The sequence below is a fragment of the Natrix helvetica genome (assembly GCF_964273705.1).
Source record: "Natrix helvetica genome assembly, chromosome: 1".
Classification (NCBI taxonomy): domain Eukaryota; kingdom Metazoa; phylum Chordata; class Lepidosauria; order Squamata; family Natricidae; genus Natrix; species Natrix helvetica.
The window spans coordinates 232347722-232369657 of NC_138548.1; the positions used below are offsets into that span (position 1 = coordinate 232347722).

Genomic DNA, 21936 nt, shown 5'->3' on the forward strand with positions numbered 1-21936 from the left:
AAGACACTTTTAAGAGAAAGTGTTAATACTTCCCTCATATGGAAAACAAGAAACCCAAAACTATCGCGCTGAGGTGTCTAAGGATGCAAGGTTAAGGAAGCATTGGATTTTCTCATTTCACTTGCCACCCAGTTACCTGATCATCACCAAAATAAATTAGGAAGGCTATATTTCTCCTATAGCATTAAGTTTCATCATGCAGGATGCCTTTCTATACCTTGAGGCTCTGTAATATATTATTATTCTCAGTTCACCGAATTTATTTTAATGTGTCTCTCAGGAGCAATAGCACTTCATTATAGTCACAGGTTTTGACTCCTGAGGCGTAATTCTGTAATAACCACAGAGCATTAAGAAGTTTCTATTTCACCCATGCCCTATACTGCAAGGGAGAGAACAGTGATTCATTTCTCTGAAAATAAGCTTAATACCTAATATAATGACATTGCTGTAAGTTTATTACATTATATTTGAAACAGAGAAAGAAAATGCTTTGGTGTAGTGATTAAGGCACAGGCTAGAAATCAGGAGACTGGGAGTTCTAGTTTTCCCTTAGGCATGAAAGCCAGCTGGGTGACTTTGGACCAGTCACTCTCCCTTAACCCAGTTCACTGTACAGGGTTGTTGTTGGGGCGGGGATAGGAGGAGGAAGGAGTATTAGGTATGTTTGCTACCCTGGGTTATTCATAAAAAACAATACAGGGGTAAAAAAAATATTTAAAAAATGGAAAAAAATATTTTTCAGTTCTACCTATTCCAACTACAGAGATTTATTACTCTTTCAGAAATCAAATGCACATGAAAATGTACAAATTCCCTCAATACACTTTGTAGAATGCACTATCAGTAAAATATGGATAACTTTTCCCCACGGTGATTGCCTTCTTATAGACCCTGCCTGGAGAAAGAATACATCAGCTAATGGTTTGTCTTGCTCCAAAGTTTAAATTCATAAATTCTTTCACAATTTCATAAGATGCCATTTTCTCGGGAAGCCTAAAGGCATAGAACAAAATTTTTATCATAACTCTCACCTTCTGAAAATGTCCATGTATTCTCTCCATTATGGGGGGAAAAAAGAGCGAGAGCATACATGAAGGGAAAAACAGTGAAATAGGTGATATTCCTTAAAACATTGATCCAGTGGTGTGTGTGTGTGAGAAGATGGGAGAAGCTAATATCCTGAAGAGAACCCTTCTTTCTAAAAGATATAACAAGTTGCAGTCCATCATTTGGAAAGCTTTCTGCTGTACATCTCAGGCTTTGAAGACTTGTGTTTGCACCAGTGGTGGGTTGTAGGCGGTACACCTCGGTACAGGCGCATTGGAGCAGGCCTGGAGCACTGGGTTCCATTCCGGTACAGTACTCCGGAGGGCCCACCCGCCTGCCCTCACTCCTTACCTGTCTTTAAAGTCTTTGGCACTTCCGCGCACGGCGCGTACAGCGCCTCTGCGATGCTCCGCTGAGCAGCTGAAGCATTGCGGAGGCATTGCTAAACAGTAAGACGCAGCCGCGTGCTGCGTGCATGTCCTGCATGCATCAATGTGGACGCCGCCGGGCCTCACTCCTTACCTGTCTTTAAAGTCTTTGGCACTTCTGCGCACGGCACCTACAGCGCCTGCGCGATGCTCCGCTGAGCAGCTGAAGCATTGCGGAGGTGTTGCTAAACAGTAAGACGCAGCCACGTGCTGCGTGCATGTGCTGCACGCATCAATGTGGACGCCGCCGGGCCCGTTCTAACCGTACCGATTGGAACGGGATCTGGAACCCACCACTGGTTTGCACTATATGCTGAATGAAAAGGATGCATAAATGGACATACATGTATTTTTAATGATTAATTCACCTCAGCAACAGTCAAGTCCACCATCTGGAATCAATTACAAGCAGTTCTCATTTAACGACTGTTCAACTTTACAAGTAGACCATGTGGTACTTACAACTGTTCCATGAAGTTCCAGATATCCTAATTATTATAATTAACCAAGGACTTCTGTAAAGCCCAGGCCAAAATGATTTGCCCTGAAGAGAATAAAACTGGCAAGGATGCATTGTCCGAGATATGCCCATTATTAAAATAGGTTTTATTCTATTTCTTTTAAATGATATTATTCCTTGCTTTGTAATTTGCAGTAATATTAGTCCTCTAAGCATGGATAGAAATTCCTGGCCATTTGAAAAGATCCTTTTCTCAAATTCAAATCCACTTAACATTTGAAGAGATAACAAAATTCTCTACATTTTTCCAGTGTATTTTACACAGTTTAAAAAAAAAACTTTTTGGATAAAATATCACATTTTTAATGATTAAATACAAATATATTCCTTTGAGATTAATCATGAATTGTGATATCTGTTTGATGAATTTATAAAATGAAATGTGAATTATTGTTTTAATGATTGGAGTTATTTTGGCCAGAGACACGCCAATCATCAGGGAAAAAATTGTATTGAATTTTCAATCTAAGTTATAAATACCAGACTTTGTTTTATGTACTAGGAGTAAATGCTAGAATTAAAAACAATGGCAATTTTACATGACACCCAACCTTGCTAGATTTGACAGAAACTTATTTAGCACAATCATTTATCTACAAGTCATGTGTAGGAAGCACCACAAGCAAGATGTGAAGGTAATTGCTTCCCTCCTTGTTGTTCCTCCAAGTAGTAGCATATAACTACCCTGATTAGTGCCACTGACAAACTTACACAAAAAAGAATTTGTCAAAAACATCCAAGCTAATAGCTATTGTTTTATAATATGCTGACAATGAATTCCATAGTTCAGTAGCACTGTGTGAAATACTTCTCTTCAACAAGCAAAGCCATTACTAGAAGCCAATATGGGTTCATCAAAAACAGATCATGCCAAACAAATCTTATTGCATTCTTTGACAAAGCGACTAAACTGGTGTGTTAGATTGGGTAGTGGATAGGCACACACAGGCTTAACGGCAACAACAGCTCTTTATTAAGTATAAAAAGTGAGAACAATCCAGCGAAGGTTGAGTCTGACAGCAGCCCTTTTATAGGGAACTGTCAGAACCTTCGACCAATAGGATTAAACCTCTGTTCCTGCCGGAACAGAGGACCTTGGTGGAAACCACTGTAGTTAGAACAAGTATCTAACACCCCTCCCCTCTTGGATGGAACAATCCTACTTGTTATATAGTCATGCAGGTAGGTGGGCTTTTAGGTAGCTCTGCCTGACCTGCGCAGTTCAGTAGGAGGGGTTTCCCTGGACAGGTCGGATGGACCTGTTTGCTCCGCAGCTCCAATTGGTGGAAGCTCCTGGAACCTTTCACAGGCCGCAGCTGGAGCTTCTAGAGCCAGTTCGCTTGGAGCTCGCTGCAGGCCTGCATAACCGATCACGCGGCGTGATCGGCTAATTTGCTACTGCCCGCCCGGCTCCCCGGTTAGATTTTTGCTGGGAGGGGGCAGGGGGGGAAGCTCCTTGGCCTCCGTTTCTTTTTCTGCCTCCTCGCTTCTCAGCCCCGCCTGACTTCAGGATCCTCCCTAATCATTGTGGGTCGAAAAGAAAAAAGGGAAAGGGGCGCTTGTTTTGAAGTGCCCCTTTCCCTTTTTAATTTTTGACCTACACTGATTAAGGAGAATCCTGAAGTCACAAGTCAGGTGGCAATGAACTGCGTTTAGCTGGAGCTGGCTGGAGACCGCGTGTCCACACCAAATACGCGACGCTGGCGCTGCGCGGCAGTTAGAAATTAGTGCGCGGTGTACTCTATCATGTGCGCGGCCGCGCAGGCACGCACCTTAGAGGGAACAGTGCACGTGACCCGACTGGAGCTGTGTGGAGCCGGCCGCCGGGGCTGCACACAGGGCGTGCACTGACAGAGGCTAGCTGCAGAGTCCTGACTTTTGGGGCGGCCGCCCAAGAGGAGGGAGGGGAGCAGGCGCCCGGCACACAGAAGAGCCGCATTAAAGTGTGTAAAGAGCTGCATGTGGCTCATGAGCCGCGGCTTGCCAACCACTGCCCTAGACCATGGTCCTTGAGGTTGCTCCCACTCCTTAGCGGGCGCCTCTGGGGGAGCTGGTCTGGACTCCTGGCACGGTGTGCAGGTAGCCACCCATTCTTCGATCTCCCTGTCCATGTTAGGCCACCACATGTAATTTCTAGCCAAAGACTTCATCCTGATAATTCCAGGATGCCCTATGTATAAAGCCTCTAATACTGCAATGCACAGTTTGGGTGGAACAACAACCCGGTCCCCCCACAGTAAACAGCCATTTACAACTAATAACTCATCGCGTTTGGCAAAATACATTTTGAAATCAGCCCCAACAGGTCCCTTGGGCCACCCCCTCCACACCCAGTTCAAAATTTGTTTGATGGTGGAGTCCTTAGCAGGGTGATGGGCAACATCACTGGACGAGACAGGCCCACAATGAGGAGGACTGGCGTCTCGGGGGTAGGGTCAATGAGAAGTTCAGGCAGCTGGCAGCGGCTTAGAGCGTCAATGTGCCCCAAAGTGGAGCCTGGTCGGTGGATGATATGGTAGGAGTAAGCAGCTAGGAAGATGGTCCATCTGATCATGCGGGGTGATAATCACACTGGGGCAGGTCAGTCCCCAGCCAGTAAGCCCAAAAACGGCTTGTGGTCCATAACCAGTTCGAAGTCCCAGCCATACAGATACTCATGGAACCTCTTTACTCCAACCACTGCAGCCAAAGCCTCACGGTCCAGCTGGCTGTAGTTCTGCTCTGTGGCAGACAAGGTCCTGGAGTAAAATGCAATAAGGGCTTTGGTTCCGTTGGGCATGCGATGATTGAGGACGGCGCCGATGCCAAATGGGGAAACGTCACAGGTCAGCAACAATGGCAGGGTCTGGCTGTATTGTACTAGAAAGGAGTCTGCTAACAGGAATCGTTTTACCGCGGCAAATGCGGCAGCCTCGGCTCTGCTCGAGGACCACTTCACATTCTTAGCCAGGAGACGGTGTAAGGGCTCAGAAACGGTGGCTTTCTGTTTAAGAAAGACGCTGTAGAAATTAAGGAGCCCAAGGAACGCCTGCAGCTCGGTTTGATTGTGAGGTGTGGGGGCGTACTGAATTGCTTTGATTTTTTGTGTGGTCAGGTGAATCCCAGAGCCATCGATTAGGTACCCTAAGAATTCAACCCTTGGCACGTTAATCTGGCATTTTTCTTTTTTGAGACGGAGGCCCTTGTCTCTAATTCAAGCCAAAACTGTTCGTACACGTTTGAAAAGTTGCGCCTCATTTCTAGCCAATACCAAGATGTCGTTGAAATAGGGGACGACTCCTGGAATCCCCTGCAAAAGCCGTTCCATGACGCTTTGGAACAGTCCAGGGGCAATACTAACGCCGAATTGCAGGTGGTGACATTTGAATGCACCCCTGTGTGTCACAATGGTTTGGGCCTCCACCGCAGCGCCATCTACAGGCAATTGTTGGTATGCCTGCGCCATGTCCAATTTAGCAAAAAAATTTCCAGGGCCTAATGAATGAAGGAGGTGCTGTACAATGGGTATGGGGTAGCCGCTTTGTTGTAGCGCTTTTTTTATTGTGCACTTGTAGTCCGTGCAGATGCGGACAGACCTGTCAGATTTGACAGGTGTAACTATAGGGGTCTCCCAGCATGCATGATCGACTGGCTCTAGGATTCCCTGGCCTACAAGCTTGTCAATTTCCCTGTCAATTTTGGGGCGGAGAGCAAAAGGTACTCTCCTGGGTTTTAGCCTTATTGGGGCTATGTTGGGGTCCAAACTAAAGGAAATTGGAGTCCTCACATACTTACCCAGACCGGTGCCAAAGACGTCCTCAAACTCCTTAAAGATGGCTTCAGTGCCCTCATCTTTCAAGGCGTTGATACCGGACACCTGTAGGCCCAGGGCATGGAACCAATCTAGCCCTAGGAGGCTCTGCGGGTTGCCCCTGACCATTGTTTCCCGCTGAACTGCTTGAACTTCACCTGGAAGGTGCCTTGGCCCACGATGGGGACCCGGTTTCCCTGGTAATCGCATAGGCAGATGTCAGGGGTGCAAAGATGCTGCTTCTTTAGGCTAGGGATACCCTGCTTTAGGGTAGACCACGGTATGATGGTCAGTGATGACCCAATGTCGATCTCCATCTCACATGGAGAGTCCTTGATGAGGACTGTGACCTTCAGCTTTTTTGGCTGCCTGGTGCGGACTTGGGCAATTGACGTGTGGTAGGTGACTCTATTGTTGCCCTCTGAGCGCCGTCATGGCTTCTGCCAGGCCCCTTGGCTGGGCCTCCATTGGCGGTTTGGTGCGCTTCTAGGCTACCAGGCAGTGGCAGGGAATTCGCTCCGGCACACCTTGGTGATGTGTCCTTCGCTCACAGTGCTGGCCGGTTGTGTCGCAGAAATGGCAGGCTGATCTGGCATGGTCTCCTCCGCAGCTAGCGCAAGGCGGGAGACACGGTTTGAATTTGCGCGCTGGCTGGGCGCGGCTACTGCGCATGTGGCAGCTGTTATCTTCTTTGCCTTCTGAGCTCTCAGGCTCTACAGCCTCGCGATGTACGCGTGTACTCTTTTGTGCGTCTTGTGAAGCGCTTTGGCGCTGCAGAGTCTGAGTATATTTGATGGCTGATTCGGATGCTCTGGCTTCATCCAAGGCAATCTGCAGAGTGAGGTTAGATTTAGCAAGTAAACTCCTCTGTAGATTAATGTCCCGTACGCCGCAAATTATGCAGTCAAGAATCAACTCGTCCAGGTCTCGGAAGTCACAGTACACTTCAGCCTTGCGAAGTGCCGCAACGTACTCATTAATCGACTCGCCCTCTTTCTGGCTCCTGATGTTAAACTCATGCTGGCAAACGTGCTTGGATGGCTTGGGCGCATAGTGGGTCCTCAACGTCTGCTGAAGCACGGACCAGGCGACTGATTGTAGCGGTGTCGGCTCAGAGAGGTCTTTCGCCATCTCGAACACTTCCCGGCCACAGTATCCAAGGAACATGTTCTTCTTGCAGCCTTCAGGAAGGCCCATGCGGTCATTTGCCTCGAGGAAGCAGTCAAATCGTAGCATGTACGAGTCCCAGTGCTCGGTGACTGGGTCATACAGAGTGGGTGGGGCGTGCATGGCCATTTTGTGTTCAGAGGGTGTTTTGAGTTTGCCGCTCAAAAATGGCTGCTCGAAGCCGCGCTGAGCTCCGGGCTGGATGTACTTGCTGGATTGCTATGCTCTTTCGGTTCGCCTAGTTGCCTTCCAAGCCCATCCTCGTCGCCAGTGTTAGATTGGGTAATGGATAGGCACAAACAGGCTTAACGGTAACAACAGCTTTTTATTAAGTGCAAAAAGTGAGAACAATCCAGCGAAGGTTGAGTCTGACAGCACCCCTTTTATAGGGAGCTGTCAGAGCCTTCGACCAATAGGATTAAACCTCTGTTCCCACCGGAACAGAAGACCTTGGTGGAAACCACTGTAGTTAGAACAAGTAACTAACATGGTGGACCAGTGAAATGTTGTGGATATTGTATACTTGGACTTCAGTAAAGCATAGAAAAATGTGGAATGACAGCAGTACCACAGATGGATTTGTAACTGGTTGTCAAACGGTATTCAACATGTAGTCTTTATTGTATAGTGGGCTTCAGTAGGCAAGAACAAGACCAGCATAGCTACAACAGCACTTATTGACTCAAAACTGGAACTGAGGAACAGAAGGCAAATGCCTGTAATTTATACTCTGGGCCCACAGGGCCTTAACCAATCATAATGCTTGAAAAACCCGCCCAAATATGAATGCTCTAAGTTTCCCTCCAAACAGTTGGAGCTAACAGTGAAGGTCATCTAAGGTTAGTTTCACTTTAGCAGGGCTTAACACAACTACAATATATACATTCAATACATAACAGTCCTGGAACTACAGGACTACATCTACATGGAGGGAAGCATGCAGGAGTACCCCAAGTTTCTGTCTTAGCCCCAGTATTTTTCAACATTTTCATAAACAATTTAGATGAGGATCTAGAAGGAGAACTCATCAAATTTTCAGATAATGCTAAACTGGCAGTTGGAAGGAATAGCCAACACTTTAGATCCAGAAGGATCTTGACAGACTTGAAAACTGGGTCCTATCCAACAAAATGCATTTCAGCGGTGAGAAAAGTAAAGTTTTATACTTAGGCAAGAAAAACCAAATGCACAAGTATAGAATAGATGGTAGCTGGCTCAACATCAGTCACTGTGATCTAGGGATTTAGGAGTCCTAGAGGACAACCATTTAAGTATGAGCTAGCAATGTACTGCAGTTGCCCAAAAATCTGATGCAACCCTTCTGGCTTGTGCAAGCAGCGGGTGAATGCATGCGTGCACACTCCATTTGTATGAGCAGCAGGTGGACATGCACGCTGCTCACACAAATGGAGCTGCGTGCATTCATGTGTGCTTTCTGGCTGCTCACGTGGAACCATCCCTTCTCCCCCACCCCAGCCAGTCCACAAAGCTGGAATTGTTGGGGAACTCTGCCCTAGAAAGATTGCAAAGAAGAGCAACAAAGATGATTAGAGAGCTGGAGGCTAAAACATACAATGAATGGTTGCAGGAACTGGATATGTCTAGTCTAACAAAGAGAAGAACTATGTGTTTGTGTGTGACATGATAGCAATCTTCCAATGTTTGAGGGATTGTCACACAGTAGAGGGAAGTAAGTCTATTCTCTAAAACACCCGAGGGCAGGACAAGGAGTAACGGGTGAAAATCTTTCAAGGAGAGATCCAGCCTAGAACTAAAGAAAACTTACCTGACAGTGAGAACAATTAATCAGAGGAACGGGTTTGCCTCCTGACGTTGTGGGTGCTCCTATCACTGGAGGTTTTTAAGAAGAGATTGGACAACCATTTGTCTGAAACGGTATAGGGCCGTGGGCAAACTTATGGCATGTGTGCCACAGGTGGCACCGAGAGCCCTCTTTGCGGGTATGATAGCCGTCGTCTCAGTCCAGCTCCACCATGGAAGCATGCGCACCTCCCACCAGCCAGCTGGTCTTCTGGTTTCATGGGGGTGGGGCGCATGTGCGCGGGGCCCTCGCATTGCATTTTGAGGATTTGCATGCATGCGCGCCCCACCCCACAACCCATTTTGGGCCTGAAAGACCTCCTGCACCAACCTGGAACCCAAAACGGGAGGCAGGGGGGCATGCATTGGGGGGGGGGGCGTGCTTGCATTGCATTTTGGGGTTACACGTGCATGCTTTGGGCACTCAGCAACAAAAGGCTTAGCCATCACTGGTATAGGATTTCCTGCTTGAGCAGGAGATTGGACCTGAAAACCTCCAAGGTCCTTTCCAGCCCTGTTATTCGGCTATTCTCATTTAGCTTTATTTATAGGGTCTCGGAGTCTACTATTTTATAAGTAGAAAGTCTCTACCCGTGTAATTGCCCCAAATGACCAAACCAGCCATTTGAGAAAGAAAAAGCATTCTTTTTTCCAGACTGTTGCTACAAGAATTGTGCATGACAGGCAAAAAGCAAAGAAAACAAAGGTCAGGCGTCCTTCAAGAAGAGCTGCTCTTCCAGACATCCCCGTCAGAGGTGATTGTGAAGAATCAAGGAAGGAAAAAAGGGAGGACGTAGTTCCGCTAATAGGCAACTGCCCACCAACTAACCCCCCCCCAAAAAACCACCAAATAAACAAAAACAAAACAGACCACATCCCTTTCTTCCAATTTGCTATAGGACTATAAAAGCAGGCCGTGTGCTCTCTTTTAGCAGGGCAAATCAAAAGAGTTAAAAGAGTTAAAAGAGACAGAAGGAGGAGGAGGAGGAGGAGAAGCATACAATAGAGAAAAGATAAAGTACTGTACTAGCAGCAGGGTGGAGGTGGATAGTAATTCCCTCAGTGCTTCAAGGCTTATGTGACACTGTCAGTTTTGCATCTGCTTTAACTGCCTTTTCTACCTTCAGGGCATCTGGCAAAGTAAGGCCTACTTTATTTATTTATTTCGCACAATGCATTTTAAGAGCAATTGGAAGTCTGATTCAGACTCCTACAGAATTCTGCCCTGGGTAACACTAAATTAAGCCCCAAGATCAGCAAAAATTAGAGGTAACTCAATACCGCTTTCCGGAAGATGATTCAGAATACTGACACTCCTACATCTTGCCAGGCTAAGAATATCATGCTTCCTTCCACCTCAAGTTGTGAGGAGAGCTCCCCCATAATTTTCCTCTCCCTCAGCTATCCGGGGCTACGAGAATAGAGAAAATAGCATCCACCATTGGTGGTTCTCTTGAAATATCAGGCCAGCTAGTTTTGTTAAGGTAGATTTCCCTACCAGATTCTTTTGTGTCTTACATCAGTGTTTGAACTCCCTTTGCTGGCTGGGGAATTCTGGGAGCTGAAGTTCACACATCTTCAAGCAGACAAGGTTGAGAAACACTGCCTTATATTATCTGGGGTTTGGATTGCTGGATGTACTATCGTGATATGGTACGCATGATGGGAGTCGGAGTCCTCCATGCAGTGGTGGGTTCCTGCCGGATCGCACTGGATCACGCGCTCCCTTTCGGCGCTAAACCCGGAAGTACGGTCTTGCCCCGCCCCTGGTGACGGGACGACGCTTGCCTGCGCTCCACCAGCTCGGCTGGGAACGGAGACGTTTCTCTGCTCAGCAATGTCTTCAGTGGAGCGGTGGCAGCCTGGCAGACTGAGCCTGCGTCCCTTTCAGGCGCTCCGCTCTGCTGAGGAAACGTCTCCGGTCCCAGCCGAGCTGGTGGTGCGCAGGCAAGCGTCGTCCCGTCGCCAGGGGCGGGGCAAGACCGTACTTCGGGGTTTAGCGCCGAAAGGGAGCGCGCGATCCGGTGCGATCCGGCAGGAACCCACCACTGCCTCCATGCTACACACTTCTTCTGTCCCAGACAAAACAGTTGGTACCAATGATTAGTAATAGAAGCTGTGTCTCTAATTTTAACAAATGATCAATATTGATCAGTCCATGGTAAACAAACCTTAAACTTAAAATTTAATCCCAAAAGAAATACAGGTAGTGTTTATTTTACAACTGTTCGTTTAGGGGTCATTCAAAATTACAGCACTGAAAGAAGTAACTTGTGACTGTTTTCCACACTTACGACTGTTGCAGCAAAACTCACTTAACAAATGAGCTTACTCAGCAACAGAAATTTTGGGCTCAGTTTTGGTTGTACATTGAGGACTACCTGTAACACTCATGAGGACTGAATGAATGAAGAAACAGGTTATATATGTCTTATATTAGAGAACAGTACAGCACAAAGTTTTCCTAGGATGCAGGAAGCAGCAGACAACCGAAGAAAAGGACTACGGACTGACATTTCATTGTCACACCAAGAACTACTACATTGGACATGAAAGAAATCAGCCAACTATCTCTATCATACACACATTAAAAGGAAGAGACTTCCGATTTCATTCTTGCAAAAACGTTTGCTGTGAGCATAATAACCTTGTCATAGAAAATGCTAGAAATATTACAGATAGCGGCTGCTAAATTCAGTGTTAATTATATTGCCAATAATCTACGAATAAAAATAGACTTAAAATTACTTTGTCTTTCCTAATTTGAAAAAAGAGTCTGCGGAAAGCTTAGTTTTCATTTTCATGGACTGCTGCTTCAGAGAGGTCACTAAAGTTGAAAGGAAACCAATCTACCTTGAGCAGTAGGACTGAGCTGCCTGCATTTTGTCAGTTACACCGAAACATGATTCAACTATCTATTTAAAAAGTATTTAAAAATAACAAAGAAAACAAAACATCTAGCTTTCTTGTTTCATTTTCTATTTTTGTACTTTCAGATGAAGATAGAATCATAACGTTCTTCGTTCAGTATAGTCACCCAAGCAAATGCATTCCTAACAGATGGAGGTCTACTTCCAGCCAATACATTCAGTAAAGCAGGGGTGTCCAAACTTGGCAACTTTAAGACTTGTGGACTTCAACTCCCAGAATTCCCCAGCCAGCGCTGGCTGGGGAATTCTGGGAGTTGAAGTCCACAAGTCTTAAAGTTGCCAAGTTTGGACACCCCTGCAGTAAAGGGTGGCCCATCAGCTTTTCGGGTAAATTAATTCCTCAGTCAAAACTCATGTTAGTGTTGGGAAGCTGTTTCCTAGCCTTCAATTTTAACAAAACTTAAATACAGTGTTTATTTTCTATACTCTGAAAAAATAAAGGAGAGATTCTGATGTATCTGTCTGTGACAGCTGACACTTAAAGTACCTTATCACACACACACCCCAAAGCTAAAATACCAACTTCCTTCACATTTGCCTCTTAAGATTTAGGCTCTAGTTGCCTGATCATCCACAATGACATTCTCTGAATATGTTGATTTATTTATTGCTATGTCACCCATCTCACTGTCAAGTGGACTTTGGGCAGCTTACAACAATATCAAAGTGTGATATAAAAGAATAAGAACATTAAAAGCATTAGGAATTAAAACATTACAATTGACCAAGAACTAGATAAAAAGGAATCAATGCGTAAATAGAGTGGAGGTGGGATCTTCTCCTAATCTACTAAGCACCTCCACAGGCATGTGCCTATTTTGCAGATGCATCACATTGCTGACTTCTATTCAGTTTGTAATCAATTACTATTTCAAGGGATTTTTTTCCTTAGCTGAATTAGGCCAAAAGGACATGCTGTTCCTTCCTGGAAGCCCCAAAGCAGACTGTTTCCATCCTCACTTTCCAGCCATGGATGCTGGATACGTTCTTATGTGGATAGTAAGCCTATTACACCCTTCAGTTCAAAGGAATTCATTAATCCTTTGTTCCAGCCAGAGGCTGAAGTTTTACTGAATATAGTACATAAGCCATTTTTTAATGCTTATTGCCTCAAAGCTATTCAATATAAATGAATGAAAGCATCCTTAAATAAGCCACATTACATCTAAGAAGCTTTCCTTACCTGTGACTTCCAACTTGTCACCAGTCACTTCAACCTTCAAATAAATCCTCCCTCTTTTTTCCGTGTGATCCATTCCGCAAAGACTTGGAACATTTATTACACATTGTTTGTGAACATTCATATCACAGGCTGAAAGTCATAAAATAAATAATTTAACACCCTAGGGAGTGAAAAGGACAGACATAACTAATTGGCACTACCAGTTTCACATTGCCAGGGAAGTTGATCTTTCCTCTCGGCTATTAGGGAAAGCTTGTCAATTTATAGTCCACTCAAAAAAAATGTTTTTTTCACATTCAGTACGTAAGGTAAGAAGTGCGTTTGCAGTATCTTCCCATGAATGAAAGCAAGTATCTTCTCTGTCAGAGGAAAATGATTTTGAGTAAAAACAGCCATTTCTGCTGCAACCTTGAAGACTGCTTTTACACAAATCATACAGAGGCATATGACAAATCTGACCATAGTCAATGATTCCCCAACATACCAAATAAGTGTTGAGACAAATTTTAATGATGCCAGTTTAAACATTAAAAACTAGATGGGTGGCATTTAGATGAAAATAAAGAGGAAAATGTGGGGAAACATAAGTTGGTTGAATACCTGCTAGGGCAGTGATGACTTAACCTTTTTCTAAAGGGGTGACAATGCTGTGTGTGTGCACGCTACCGCGCATGTGTGTGTGACTCCGCCACCTGAGTATCCATGTGCAACCCTCACCACCGCACATGCGTGTGAGTTTTCGCCCTTCCCAGGCTCCGGAGGCTTTCCTGAAGCCTGGGCAGGGCGAAAACGGCCTCCCCCAGCCCTCTGGAAGACTGAAAATCAGCTGACCGGCACGCACATGCGCACTGGAGCTGAGGGCTGCTGTGCCAGGAAATATGGCTCCGCCTGCCACCTGTGGCATGCATGCCATAGGTTCGACATCACGGTGCTAGGGTTTTATAGAAAGCAAAATGAAAATAAAAACACACCCAGCAAGATAAGATCTCCTCTTTTTCGGGACTGACCTCTGGCCAACCATTAAATTCCAGGTATTTTAAAAGACTGTATAGCTATCGATTACTATTTCAATGCTTTTGGTTTTGAGCATCCATTAATGCGTACATAGTGGTTCCATTAATAAAAATCTCAACGGGAAAACTGCCTTATATTAGCAAGAGAATTATATGTTTTAGCTATTCCCTAGGAAACATCATGTGAAAAATTCTTTCTGGGTTGATTTTTAAAAAATCTGTTTGGGAAAATAATTGACCACAACTATTTTTAATCCAAGTCTTGACAAGTGCTTTGTTTGACAATAAAACTGCTGAATCAAAATGTAAGGATTGAGATATCTAATTTTTAGTTCTTCCATATTAGGGAAAAGTGTATCTTTATACCTTGACATTAGAATCTCTTCAGAAATTATAGACACAATTTTAATTCTAGAGGTAAACCTAGTTATGCAACATTCTCATATCTAGGAGTGGGAAACAGCAACACATGTTGAAAGGCAGAAAAACTGAAAGAGTTCTTTGTCTTTCTTCCATAAGAAACAAAGTCTTAAGAACGCCTGATTTTTCTCAAAGCCAACCATTAAGCCATGGGAATGTAGGGAGTCATTACAAGTGAAACTCACTGTAGCACAGTGGTTAAAATGCTGGGCTTTTTTTGCAGTTGTTTCCTCTGCTGATGAAGAGATCCAGAAAGAATAGCACATTATTGCTTTCTTCTTCTGTGTTGAATTTTATTTTTGAAGCTGTTGTTGATGGTTTCTTGTGTCTTCTCTCATTGTTCCTTATTTATTATGACAAAGGTTTCATTTACATATCAGATATATATACATATATTTGGCTGTTTGCGTGGAAGTGCTGTGTTTTCCAGATGCTGTCGTCTCTTCTATAAGTCCTAAGAATGGTGATCCTATGGATGTTTTTCTGATTTGTTCATATATCTGTCAATTAAACTGCATGTAGGTAGTGAGGCAGAGGTTGATGGGGTCCATGATTCTGGGTATTTTAATCTTAAGAGTATTTAGCTAGGTCAGGTGAGTTGTGTAGTACTACTGCGTGGATTCTTTTGCTGGTTCTGGATCTATGTATGTGAAGAGTTCTGTGACACTGAATGAAACCATAATTTCATCTTTTATTTTTAGGTCTTTGATTTTCTGAAAGCACTATAGTGGAGAATTGATAATATATTTGCAATGTACAGTAGAATCTCTGGTCACGACCATAATTTGTTCCATAACTTTGGTCCCAACCTGATTTCATCGTGAACCAACCTAATATTGGAAATTTGGCGCTTACAAAAAATGGTGTGGAAGAGGAAATTAGCCTGAAAAAAAAATGGAGAATTTTTTGGTCAGAACCCAATTTGATCATGGTCAGAAGCGTTTGCGACCAGAGGTTCTACTGTAGTGGGGAATTGATGGAATATTAACAATACCCAATCAAAGAACCATAAGCGAGAAAATCAAGGCAAGTTACTGTATACAAACAGAAAGCAAAGTCCATATTTACTTGCACTGATGTTGTTTCCTAGCTGGGTAATTAAATATATGCAAGCTCAGAGAGCATCAAGGACTCCACAGGAGAAGGTTTCTAAGGAATCCCCAAAATAGCTTCCAAGCCATTTAATTAGTCATAGGTGACAGCTTGCTATTTTTATAGCTATTGAAGAGGAGTTCTATTCAAACCACATGAGGAGAAACAGCAGTTTGTGTACTTTCTGACAACAGCTGTTTTTATTCATCTCTTTGTTGCAGCTACCGTTGCAGTCCTAGTAGCAGGTTACCCTATACTTAGAATTTGACAAACTGCCTTAGGTTATGTTGTGAAATTGTTTGTGAGGCACTGTCCCCACTCCATTTTTTTCAACTTCTCTCCTTCTACCTGATGCAGCATAAATTAATTTTACTTTTCTTGATAAAATTGAAATAGGAAGGGATATGTGGTCTTTGCATTTATCTAAGCAGTGATCAGTAAGTTCAGATACCTTGGTGTGAGAGTCCTGATTTTTATAGCATTGGATATTTATACTCATCTACATCCTTCTAGTTTTCCATATTTCAACTACCGTAATTCCCTGGGAATGACACAGTAAAAGAACTCACTCGTGGGTCTATTGTATGAGACTTGGGTGCACTAGCTTCTGTTGCCAGCTCCACTGGGTTGCTCCAATGGAAATCATATGGCAATAGCCAAAATTTCACACACTTTTTAGCAATGGCCCTAATGCTTTATTTATAGGGAAGTCAATTCCCCAGAACAAAGTGGGTTCTTCTAGTGGTGGCAATTTGCAAGGGTGAATCAACCAAAAAACAAAAAGAATAGTGAACAAGCATTATGAAGGCTTTATTATGAAGCCACAAACTGCCATTATTTTTTTTAATGCTTGGGCTTTTATCATAACATTGCAGGTCAACTGTTGATTGAATATAATGCTTCTTTCTTCCAGTAAGTTTCCATTAATATATGGCTACAAAAAAATCAACATGATAAAAAGCTCTTCTCATTTACGGTTTTTTTTGCTAGATGTGTTGAAATATTCATTTCAAATGGACTACTACATTTGTAATTAACAGGAACTACAATAAATTTTACTGGAAAGTAGTTAGGCACAACTCTAATGGCTTCGTTGATTTTTTTAATAAAAATAAACTGCATGAAATAAATATCTTACTGTCACATTTCATCCCTTGGTGCAGAAGTCCATAAAGTAATGAACCACAATGGTCACAAAATGTTGGGCTCCCATATGTGTGGATTTTGAACTTATGCTTGCTTCTTGGATCCTAAAAAGAAGAGAAATGCCAGAGTCATGTTACCCGTCAATCAATGAAATTAAAGACATTAATGTTGTCAAATGTTAAATGAAAGTTTCTGAATTACAAATCCACGTACAACTCCTTGCAGAATACATATATCTCCATGGACAATAATTGTGCGTTCCTTAAATAAATAAATAAAATCCTATAATGTAACAAAATTAGGTACATTTGACTTTGAGTTTGTGTGTAATATTATAATAAAACTAAAAAAAAATCAGAAAACACTCTATGCCAAATACAAAGATACTATTATCTACTCCTTTCTATTATTACTTGTGTGTGTGTGTGTGTGTGCATGTGTGTGTGTGAGTGTATACACACACTTCAGCGTGCTTCCTGCAAAGATCACTTGAACATAAGAAAATTATTTTTTGGAACGTTGTGATATTCTGGCTGAAATACAACCAAAATTGTGGTTGCGTACTATGGTCTTTGACTGCTACTTAAAGAAACTTGAACTGGCGGAAATAGCATAGAAAACATATTCTACATTCTTATCAACAACTTAACTTAAAACTACCCCCAAGGAATTTTCGTTCCTTCAAGTGGGATTTTACAGAGAAGAGGTGGTAGGTGCTTGGTTTAGACTGCAGGTTTAATGGTTGACATTTCCAATAACACGAAGCTACATGCAATGAAAAAAAAAGACCCTTTTCTACTTTAAGACTATGTGAGAAGGACAAATACTGTGCCCTACTTTAAAGCAGCTTCCAATGTTCCTATAATAATGCCCCTTATTCGTTTTTATAGAGTTTGGGAAAGAAATTATCCATTTTCTCTGGGTCAAGACAGAAAATTCTTTACAAATATTTACATGGAAGTTATTTTTTAGACACAAGTCTAAACTTGTATCAAGTCACAAACGTTAGAAAATCTTACCAGTTTATAAAATGCAGGAACAATAATACCAAGAAGAGTATGTTCCAATACAAATATATTATGTATGTCTGTAATTAATAGGATACAATAACAAAAAGATAATCTCGCATCTGTACGATAATAATTTTCTGCATCAAGTTTAGAACTTTTGCTAGGTACAAAGTTATCTTTTCAGTCTATTGATGTATGCAGACATCTGTAGGCCAATGAGGTTCTAAGAATTGTTTTTTTAATCTACAGGAGCAAAAGATCCAGAAGATCCAGTAGCAAGCTACAGTAGCAAAGATCCAGATTTGAAGTGGTTTAATGAATAAAGTGCAATTTTTTAGTTCCTGCCAACAATTCCACAGAGAAATTCAAGTGTTCAATGTCATGTATAGATACTCTCTGGATAGATTCTTGTATGCATTATTCACACAAAATTATTTTATGAAAAATTTCAGAAAGATAAAAAATATCCACAATGGAGAAGAATATAAAATGCCCCTCTAGGGGGAGGCAGAATGACATATAAAAACATCTAATAAAAAATTAATGTTAGACCCGCTAGTTCAGCTGCACTTCAGAGGCAAAGCTTTCATTATTTTTTATGGTGTGACTTTAAAAAATGTGATGCATATTCACCCAAAAATTATACAAAGTGCCACTCAATGACAAGATATTAGTAATTCAATAATTTGTACAAAGCATTTTAAATGGAACTATCTGCTGGATTTAGTCCTGTCACAAACAACTGTTAAGATCAATAACATCTATTTCAGGCTATTTAGATTTCCCAACAAGATTTCAATAACTATGATGTATAGTTTCAAGATGAGAGGCCATTGAAAACTCTCAGAAGTGACAAGTATGGCACCATAAAAATTTTAAAAGGTTACTGATGCTTGATTAATATTTGTGATCCTGTCTGTCTGTCTGTCTGCTCCACCCCACCCCATCTCTCTCCCTCCCCCTCTCTCTCATATCTATCTTCTTTCAACTTCTTTCGGAAGCAGGAATTGGAAAAAAAGAAGAAGAATTGCACAGCTAGAAAGCCACTGGCATACAATTATTTATATTTCTGGCAGAAATGCCTTTATCAGCACATTATCTATCTCTCCAATTCCAAAGTCAATTGCATTTTAAATGGAGGGTGGGGGAGAAATCAGCATTTCGTCTCAAAAGGTACAGGAGTTCCTTGTCTTTCTGCTTGTTTTGACAATAGGCAATTATTCTCCAACTTACACAATCACTCACAATTTACTAACATTATCATCCTAGCCTTCTGAAAAATGATGTCTTAACTTCTGCAATTAATGGATTCTTCATACAGGAATCATTTGGCTTCTGCAATCTACAATCCCTTTTGATCCTTGAAAATTGCCTAGCAGCATCTTTGTGGAGGGAGATGAGCTTCTGAATGCATGTACCAAATCTTTATCTTAATGGCAATAAGCATCTGGTAAAGGTAAAGGTCCCTCTCCCCCACCCCATGCATGCATGCTAGTCATTTCCAGCTCTAGGGGCAGTGCTCATCTCCGTCTCTTAGCCAAAGAGCCAGCGCTGTCTGAAGACGTCTCCATGGTCATGTGGTCGGCATGACTAAATGCCAAGGGGGCACGGAGAGCTATTACCTTCCCACCAAAGGTAGTCCCTATTTTTCTACTTGCATTTTTTCGTGCTTTCGAACTGCTAGGTTGGCAGAAGCTGGGACAAGTAACGGGAGCTCACTCCATTACGCGGTGCTAGGGATTCGAACTGCTGAACTGCTGACCTTTCTGATCGACAAGCTCAGTGTCTTAGCAACTGAGCCACTGAGTCCTCTAACCCTAGAATAGGACACCAATAAACTGAGGTCTCAGATCTATTAAAATTTATACTATAATTTGAAACATTCAAGATTTCAGCACTCTGCATTTCCCACAATCCCCTAGCCCAAGGAGCCAACAAAATGCCCCTCAAAGCTTTGCTAACACAGACATCTTTCTGGTCCCATCAGCAAAACTTCTCAACAGAGAAGCCACTTAAAGCATCTGGTAGCAGAGTCCAAATCCCACTATTTAGCTGCCCCATCAATGTATATTTGAATCTGAAGGTATAGAATAATACAGGGTTAGACATTCTAAGCAGACTCCCTTATCCCCAGTATATTTCCACAACTGGAAAACCTGTTGTTGCAAACCCCTGCAATGGTCAGGCCAGTAACTGACTGTCTTCTGCATTGTGGTCACTTTGCCGACAGATGAATTACAAATAGCTGTTTAGAAATTATGATTTTGAAACATAATTGGGAAACACAACAGAGATATGTGGCAATGCATTTCTACCAGTAAATTGTCTTCAGCATATGAATATGTTGGTAAGTCTGGTTAAGTAACATAAAGTAACGCTAAAAAGCCTCTTCACTAATAGCACTGAGGTGTTGAAAAGTTTTCTCGTTTCATTTTGATGCCTGGATTAAACTGCCTTCTAAAGAAAATAATTAATGTCTCCTACTACAGTTCCCTACGGGGTACATAAAAGAGCTAGTAAGCCTAAAGGTTTTTCACTACTCAAGTTCTTAATAAAAGGACTGCTGTGAGCCAAGGAACCCAGATCTGTGTTGCCTCAAGTTGTCAGTGTTGGTCCTTCTACAGTGTTCCACAGATTTTATTTCAGAGTTGTCTAAAAGATTTGTGGATTAGTTCTAAGGTGCCAAATAATGCTACTGGGAAAATGGCTACTTGTGTAATTAGGAAATTCTGCAAGAGCCACTTAAAAGATTGGAAAGAAAAAAGGTGAGATAGCCAATAATAATCTTGCCCTAACAAATTTCCAGGATAAATGCTGGAAAACTATAGAAAGTCTATCCTTAGAATAGATGAAGATGGGGATAATGTATATTATATTAATGTAACATGTATTTTGAAAACACACAGTAGAAAACACTTAAAAAGACATTTGCCGATTACAAAACAACAGTAGCAATGAATACTGGATCAGAAATAAGTTTTCTATGCCTTAGATAACTATTCTTCAATAAGATTAACTTATTACATTTGATATTTGCAAGATTCTGTTTTAGATTCTGTCTGCAGTGATCATTCATACGAAGGCAACATTGATGAAGACAAATAACAAATCTTAAATACTATAGTTTATATGAAACATTAAAATCAGGCTGAATTGCAAATACACAACTCCAGACTTCAAATTGTATGCACACTTGAATATGATAGCTAAATAGACAGAGTATTTTGTCTCATGTCTGTATATAATGCACTGATACTGATCCAGAGGTGGCATTCAGCAGGTTCTGGAGAACCAGTAGCAGAAATTTGAGTAGTTCAGAGAACCGGCAAATAGGCTGGCCCCGCCCCCGCTGCCTCCCAGCTGATCTCCTTTTGTTGCCCTGAACAGGAGAACGGAGCTGGAAAGCAGGTTAGTGGGGTGGGGAGGGAATGGGGATTTTGCAGTATCCCTCCCCTGCCACACCCACCAAGCCACACCATGACCACCAAGCCATGCCCACAGAACTAGTAGTAATTTTTTTTGAATCCCATCACAGTACTGATCTGACCAGATAGCTTTTCTTAGCATTTCATGAGATGATGACATTAAAAATAACTTTTAATTTTTTACATATTTTACACAATTAGCAGAATAGGATTTTAATAATCAAAAACATTAGGCCAATTCTCCCTTTAACTGTGAAAACTAAAGGATATATGTTTGAATTCCCAATACGCTGTAATTTGAGAGAGAGAGAAAACAAATGCATTTTAATAAATTAGCATTTAGAATGATGACTATGAATAGGCATAACTCTGACAACACATATTTTGCTCCACAATGCTTTCAAGTACAAGTAGATAACTGCAGAAATGAATCAGTATTATAAAAATGATGTAATCAAATACCTTTTTGTCTAGTCTTAACATCTTAAATCAGCGGTTCTCAAATAGTGGGGCGTGCCCCCCTGGGGGGCGCGAGGCTCCGTAAAGGGGGGCGCGAAGGCTCCCTTTCCATCTGGGTGCAACGGCGGCGAAGGCGTGGGCGAGGCATAATATATGCCGCCTGGAAGTGGCAGCACTTCGGACTGTGGATTTTCATTGGAGCCGCGGGCTGGAGCTGTGCAAGAAGCCTGCTCGGGCGGGGGTGGGAGGGAGGGAAGCATGGGACTGCCCGTCTTCGCCACCGCGTAGCTCGCCTCCCCGCCAGCAGCTCCACCGCCAGCATTCCGTCTGGAAGCTCCACCGCAACAGCCGCTGTTGGGGAAGGGACAAAGGGGCGGCTATTGCCCGATCTTGCCACCGCCACCCCTTCGCCCCTGGTAACGGCGACTGTTGTGCTGCTGCTTCCAGCTGGGATGCTGGAGGAGCTGCTGGCAGGGAGGGAG

The 21936-nt window shown here is 42.7% G+C and overlaps 1 protein-coding gene across 1 annotated transcript in view; it reads right to left on the reverse strand.

The window, feature by feature from the left end:
- Window positions 1-21936, reverse strand: part of PRKCA (protein kinase C alpha) — a 209195-nt gene that overhangs the window by 44475 nt on the left and 142784 nt on the right. Inside the window, exons 4-5 of the mRNA XM_081934404.1 lie at window positions 16553-16664; window positions 12890-13018 (exon numbers count right to left, since the gene is read on the reverse strand). Coding sequence (XP_081790530.1) covers window positions 12890-13018; window positions 16553-16664 — 241 coding nt within the window. The remainder of the gene's footprint in view (window positions 1-12889; window positions 13019-16552; window positions 16665-21936) is intronic.